Here is a 6,944-nt window from a genome sequence, read left to right as displayed (position 1 = left end):
CACGCCGCCAGCCTCACTCCGAACAATCATCACTTCTACTCCGACATCCCGTTCATTCCCAAACCAATGCTCACCAAATCCCTCAGCATAGATGAATACAAACACATGGAAAAGCGAGCCCTATGCACCTCCTGTCACGATTATACAAACCTGAGAGCTCCCTTGTTACGCGGTAATTCCTACCAGGAAGACCCAATAGCGGAGGAAGACCATCCTGCAGGAGGAAACGAAGTAGCAATTGCAGAAGTTCACAGCACTGTGGTCCACAACAGCACTGTGTCTCATGAGCAAGGATGTAGTCATAAAGAAAACTGTAACTGTGGAACTTCAGAGAAGTCAAGCAATGAGTGCAATAAAGATATTGGTGTAGATAAGAAAAATATATCCGAAGATGTCAGTTTCCCACTCCCTCCTGTAGAAATTAAGATTAATGTCGCTGACACAAGTAACGAAACCCAAGTGATTCCTGTGAGCATTGAAATGTCAGATGATATTCAGCTCAGCAAACCTGCCAGTGAAGAAAACAAAGATCTCAATCATGTTACTAGTGATCACACGAGGACTAATGTAGATAGTGGTGAGAAGGAACAAAAGGAAGAAATCAGAAAAGAGGAGTATAATATCACGTGCAATGGTAAACATAGAGACGCGTTTGTTATAGAAGCCCAAACCAGATGATATTCAGCTCAGCAAACCTGCCAGTGAAGAAAACAAAGATCTCAATCATGTTACTAGTGATCACACGAGGACTAATGTAGAAGATAGTGGTGAGAAGGAACAAAAGGAAGAAATCAGAAAAGAGGAGTATAATATCACGTGCAATGGGAAACATAGAGACGCGTTTGTTATAGAAGCCCAAAACAACCCCACGGCCTACGACACCATTCCAGTAAGTTATTATTTAATAGTATTCTCTAACATTTATTTCTCTTCTTCCTTCAAATTAAGGTGATCCCAAGGGCAAGGTATATCCTTGACAAAGCCCATCCCGGAGTATGTTCATCATCGGATGGGCTATAAGAGACATATAGTTCCCAATAAAGTCCTGGGTCAACACGAGAACATTAGAAAGTAACTCGATGAAATATTTGTAATCGATGGTGGTACTCGAACGGGACCTTCGGCATGGCAAACAAGCGCGTTACCACTGGGCTAACCTTGCAAAAAACATTCAGGCTAGCTCTCCCTCTTCCAAAATTTATATGTATTCCTCTTTTAATTTTTTAAGCTTTCTATTTACACCATAAAATCTCTATTATCTGTTCACGCCAGGTACCGAAGAGTTCCCGACCCTACTCCACTTCGCTGCCAAGTTTGGTCTGGAGAAGCTATGCTGGACCCTACTCGAATGTCCCGGGGGAGAACAAGCCTCCCTGTTGCGCAACGCTGCGCACCTGACTCCATCCGAAATGGCGGACCGATGCGGTCATCATAAGCTGGCGGATGCGCTCAAAGGCCATCTGGTATGTACGTAGCGTTTCCTATTGAACCTCTCAGGCGGAGGCTTTTCTGTGTTGTGACTTTTTTAACGCAAAAACTAATCCTCCCGTGAATAATCCACAAAGTACTAACGCAAGCATGATGCCATGATGTATAGGTACCTACACAACCTACTTTATTTATTTACAGGCTTGCCTTCTTGGTTAGTAATTAAGAGTGCTACATAAATGAACTATCCAGATTATAATAGGCAGATATTTTTTGTTTATTATACATATTTATGGCCCCACTGCAAAATAATAATAATAATAAATTAGCCCTCATTTTTCTATTTTTGTTTTTCTTTCAGCAAATGACGGAGTTGACAAGCATGTACACTTACCTCAAAGGCATCTCAAATCAACAAGGTACGTTAAAACATAATAAATGTTTCAAATTCAAATACGTTTGTTTGTTGGTTTGTTTGTTTGTTTGTTGGTTTGTTTACATAAAATGTTCGTACCTATGCAACAACTGTTATAACATAAGCCCTATTTCCCCCTATCAGTTGTACAGTGGAAGGCCTTAACTAACATCCTGTTGAGTTCCATTTCGTTTGTATAGGATAACAGGGCTGTTGAGCTAACTTTTAAGATAACAGACTCTTGGTCGCTTCAAAGAACATTGGTGAAACCCACCGCTAGCCTTTCATATCAGACCTTGTCACAAGACCCTCATTTGAATTTTCTATATTTTGTGTTTCAGGTTTTAACGACTCCAACTATCTGATCCCCCCCCCCTACACGACAGCTAGCCCTTTGTGGGCTCCCCCCGCCCCGTCCTGTCCTCTCCCCCTCCCAACCCCCACTCCCCCTTAATATAGTAACCTCCCCTCCCTATCAAGTCCCTCCGCGCTCATCCTATCCCGGGTGAAACGATTTGCTCCCGAGTCCATTCTCTATTCCTCTATATGGACACTATAATCCCCTGGCGGGGTGGCAGGCCCGCCTTTCTCGCCCTCTCGCTCGTCCCTTACAGAGATAGGAACCCCCCTCCCACCGCCTCCTCCCTTCATCCTGACGACTGCTACCGTTTGGCGCGTATTTGGAAATGCAGGCATCTCGGTGAGTATATTTGAAATATATTTTTTAATATTTTCTTACATTCCCCCCGCCGCAAGAGATTTGATAGAGGAACTGTAAGTCTGCTAACGGTCTTATCGTCGCCGAATCGAAGAAGAAGGAAGACGGATAGGAGAAAGCAAGCCGTTCCGAGAACGAATATTATCCGTTCAGGATAAAATCCGCCCCGGGCGGGAATCGAACCCGCGGACTAGCGCTTACTAGATAGACGCGCTACCAACCAAGCTAACTAGGCTGGCTGGGGTCACTTTTGATCTAGATACTTACCTTTGGCTCAAAAGCAGTTGAGAAAATCAGCCCAGTTTACTTTGTCCATTCAGCCGGTATTAATATTTAATAACATCATTCATGATGTTTTGTTTCCCAGAGAGCTTCGGTGTATCATCCGCTAATCATTTGCGTCCTAGTCTCAAGTTGGATGCCCATGAAGACAGAGTCAAATTCTCCTCATTCGGCAAAAAACATGACGATATCACTTCTCCTTGTAGTAAGTTTTTATTATATGTCTGGTTGCTCCCCTCTCTTAAAATTATTGCCTTAAATAGCGACCAAACTGTTCATTTCTTGAAATCAGCCCTTCTTGGAATGAATGGCGATTATTGGTTAGGTTTATACATACTAGACATCCCATGTAATAATATTATTGCTTACCGTTATATTTCCTTCTTCCTTGATTTAGTTTCCTTGATAAATCCTTCAAAGTAGGCAAAACTCGAGTCGGATGAGAGTCAGCAAATCAAGTATCCAATAAACATAACTGTAAGTAATAATGACAGTTCCCTTTTTCAAAAAATAAAATAAACATGACATTATTATTCCGCAGGTCCTTTGTCAGACACTCTGTCTCACTCCTCGTTCTCTCACTTTCACACCCCCTCCCCCTCCATCAAGTCTTCATCTGGAGTACAGGAGGAACTCATAGAGATTATCAATGACTTCAAGAATAACGTCCTTACTATCAATGAGGTAGAGAAGCTTGTGGAAAACTGGAGATCCCGCAACGATGTACAACAGTCCTTCATTGAAAAACAGGTGGGTAACATAAATAAATGCCGTTTCTTTGTGTTATCATATCACAACTTTGGTGCTCGCTGCAGCATAGTAGGATTTTCCAAATATCTCAATAATCCAGCGCTTAATGTACCGGTCGCTATGCGCATTTATATTATATAGCTACTCATTTTCCACAAGAGGCTGAGAGGGTCCCGCAACAGTCAGTCATAGAATCAATCATTTACATGATACAAATTTTTGACCCCGCTGGGAATCGAACCCGGGTCTCCCGCGTGCAAGGCGAGCGTAGTGACCACTACGCCATCAGATCTAATTTGCTGAATACCATATGTTTTCAGGCCCAGCTGGATGAAATGCGTAAGGAGTATGACCGAATTCAGCAGTCCCTCAAAGACCAAATGAAACGACCCACTCCCTTTGAGAGAATCCGGAAGTTCTTCTCTAGAAGTAAATCTAAACGTAAGTCAGATCTACTTTTCTCTTTGCGGCTATGTTTTAGCACTCAAAGCCACAAATTTTGCTTGCGAATAGCGATCGATGGCGGTGTTTCAAGTACAACATAGCTTAAAGAAAGTAAAAAAGGTAAAAAGTACTTTTCTCTTTCCTAACAAAACCCTTAACAGGAGGTAATTAATTACCTTCTTGAAATCTCATTTACTATCATAGCATCAATTTCCATGTAAGTCAAAAGAACACTTTCAAATTTTAATGGTCCTCACAAGGCTTAGTGAAACACCGAGCAATAGTAACACAATTGGTCAAACCATCACCAGCCTTACCCAACGTTGCTTAACCTCAGTGATCCTACGGGAAACCGGAGCGTAGTCAAATCGGATCTTCAGTCCGCCACAAATCTGCTGAGTCAAACCATTTCCAATTCTAATGACTGAAAATGAAACTTATTTTCTTGTACCTACTTACTTTCATGTAATGATTTAAAATCAAGACTAGAGCCCGTTCTCCCTTTATTTAGACTTCGTATTGGACACACCAGAATAACCCAAAATCATCTCTTTAAAAAACTACCCCCTCCTATTTGTCAATGTGGCTCTGTTTTGACTGTTATTCACATTCTGGAATGTCCTGTACTAGCCCCTGCTCGTACATCCCTCCTCCCCCAACCGAACCTGGGTGATGATCCCGGTGCCATCGAATCCCTTTTCACTTACCTTAAACGTATCAATGCATATAAATTAATATAATACCAACTCGGAACCAGGGCGAATGACCACGCCAGTGGGTAGCTGTTAAAGGCCTTAATAATATTAATAAAAAATAAAATAAAAAAAAATCAAGACTAGAGCCCGTTCTTACTTTATTCCTTTTAATGTTTCCTAAAAACTACCAATATAATGTTCACCCATCCATTTATTGGCCTTGCTCGGCGTAGCTTAACATAGATGACGTTAAAACCGGTCTTAGATTAACGACTGAAGTGTTATCTAAAACTTTCTCACTTTGAGTTCATAGGTCGTCGCGACAAATTTCAAGATCAGAGCTCATTTGTGTGAGAAAATGTGAAAAAATCCCCCCAAAACCATTTTTTTGTTTTGGCTTTTTGGTTCTCTGGACAAAATTTGCACCACCACTTTCGTGTTCCTGGTAAAAAGACTTTTAATTTGATATATAGGTACTTGCCAACACAGGTTCTGTTGCAAAAGCTAAACTCTCTCTGAAATAAATAGAAAAACAACATTGTAATGAAATGAACTTGGTTTGAATCCCTCTTTTGCTTCTATTTAAACCAATCAGTCATAATCATAATTGTAAGGTCCAATTCTCAAATACCTAAATCAGAATAAATTTTTTGTGCTTTTGTTGGGCATTGTACCCTCTAATTTACTAGGTGAGTACCTTGCACACTATATCAAATATCACCAAGGCAACATAAGTAATATCCACCACATTATATTATCTACCTAGGCATATTGAAAATAAAACTTTTTTTTACCTGGACTCTTCAAGGGGGTGCTGCACAATTAGTATTTGAGGATGTCTTAATCTTGTCAATTGGGAAACACCACGCTTGACAAAAGTAAAATATTCTTCTCTTAACTTCATATCCAATTTTTCCAGTTGGCGTTTTTCTAATACAAAAATAGATGCATCTTGATTTGTAGACCTCTTTGTACCACTGTATATTTTCCATAATAATCCTGAAAGAAAATTGACTCTTCAAAGATTTGTAGTAGGTTCCTAAATAGTTTTGTAATCACACCCTATTTCTATGTATGAATTGCAATTTACCTATCAGCAATGTCCAAAGAACCACCAATCCTGTATGGGCAAATCCAAATTTCATAGTTTGATTGATCAACCTGGCCAATCTGATTGTTTAAAGATTTAAACCACAATTTAAATTATAATATCAAACATGTGGTCTTGGGTATTAGCTGTGAGCAGATAATTAATTTGTGGTATGTTATAAAGTCTGATTTACCTTGGCCAGCACTACCTATATGACCTGTGATATCATACTCTCTTGTCACAGGATTACCGGGCAGGACACTGGATATTTGATTGACAGTGCTAGTAACAGTGGATTTCAGTTTGTTAAACACATCCATTTCTGAAAAATGAAATCAAAATTCACACTTTCAGCAATCACATTGGTAATATTTAAAAGCACTGTTTCAAGTAGGGATCAAACATAACTGGATTTTTTTTTATGACTCATCATGTCACACTCTTCACCTTTTACTCTGCATGCAGAAAATATTGCCAACTGGTAGGGATGGGATATTCGACTCTTTTTGAATATTCGAATACCACGATTCGATTCTTTTCAAATATTCGACTCAAAGAATCGACTCTAAAAGAATCGCGATTCTTTTGTAGTGAGAGCGAGACAGCACACAGGATCACTCTCGTAACCAATGAGATTGAGTAGTTTGTAGTTGTACAGGGCACGGCAACGTAGGTACAACCGCGACTCTTCAAAGAATCGCGATTCTTTGAATTTAAGAATCGCGATTCACGATTCTTTTGAAATATTCGACTCTTTGAATCGACTCAGAGAATATTTACCCATCCCTACAGCTGTCTGATGTAGAGACTGAGAGTATACATAGTCAGCAATATGATGTGTCTAGCTATGTTAACATCAATACGTGTAGAACTACTAACTTGTAAATGTTATAGAGAGCCAGCCTAGTGAACTAGGCTAGCTAGACCGAGCTAACTAATTTGGCTTGAATATTGCATAAGAGCCAGCCTAGTTAGCTTGAAGGGCGTCTGCCTTGTAAGCGCTAGGTCGCCGATTCGAATACCGCCCGCGGTGAATTTTATCCCAAACAGCTATGTTCGTTCTCAGAACGGCTGGCTTTCTCCTATCCTGTCTTCTGTATTTATTATTTCTGCTTAGACACG

At 40.3% G+C, this 6,944-nt stretch overlaps 2 protein-coding genes across 2 annotated transcripts; one reads left to right on the top strand and one right to left on the bottom strand.

Moving 5' to 3' along the window:
* Window positions 1–2,508: 2,508 nt before the first annotated feature.
* Window positions 2,509–4,400, top strand: LOC103518833. Its single transcript, XM_026830522.1, has 5 exons — window positions 2,509–2,542; window positions 2,929–3,048; window positions 3,385–3,593; window positions 3,914–4,038; window positions 4,298–4,400. The coding sequence occupies exons 1-5, from the start codon at window positions 2,530–2,532 to the stop codon at window positions 4,398–4,400; spliced, it is 570 nt and encodes a 189-aa protein (XP_026686323.1). The 5' UTR covers window positions 2,509–2,529.
* A 789-nt stretch (window positions 4,401–5,189) lies between these two features.
* LOC103518832 (SCY1-like protein 2) lies at window positions 5,190–6,264 on the bottom strand. The gene is made up of 3 exons (XM_008483916.2): window positions 6,016–6,264; window positions 5,527–5,731; window positions 5,190–5,247 (listed from the first exon to the last, which is right to left on the bottom strand). Exons 1-3 carry the CDS (start codon window positions 6,140–6,142, stop codon window positions 5,190–5,192), a joined length of 390 nt encoding a protein of 129 aa, XP_008482138.1. The 5' UTR covers window positions 6,143–6,264.
* Between the last annotated feature and the right edge of the window lie 680 nt (window positions 6,265–6,944).

The sequence above is a fragment of the Diaphorina citri genome, unplaced genomic scaffold, assembly GCF_000475195.1.
Source record: "Diaphorina citri unplaced genomic scaffold, Diaci psyllid genome assembly version 1.1 scaffold2377, whole genome shotgun sequence".
In the NCBI taxonomy this organism is placed as follows: domain Eukaryota; kingdom Metazoa; phylum Arthropoda; class Insecta; order Hemiptera; family Psyllidae; genus Diaphorina; species Diaphorina citri.
This window is presented reverse-complemented; position numbering and strand designations above follow the sequence as displayed.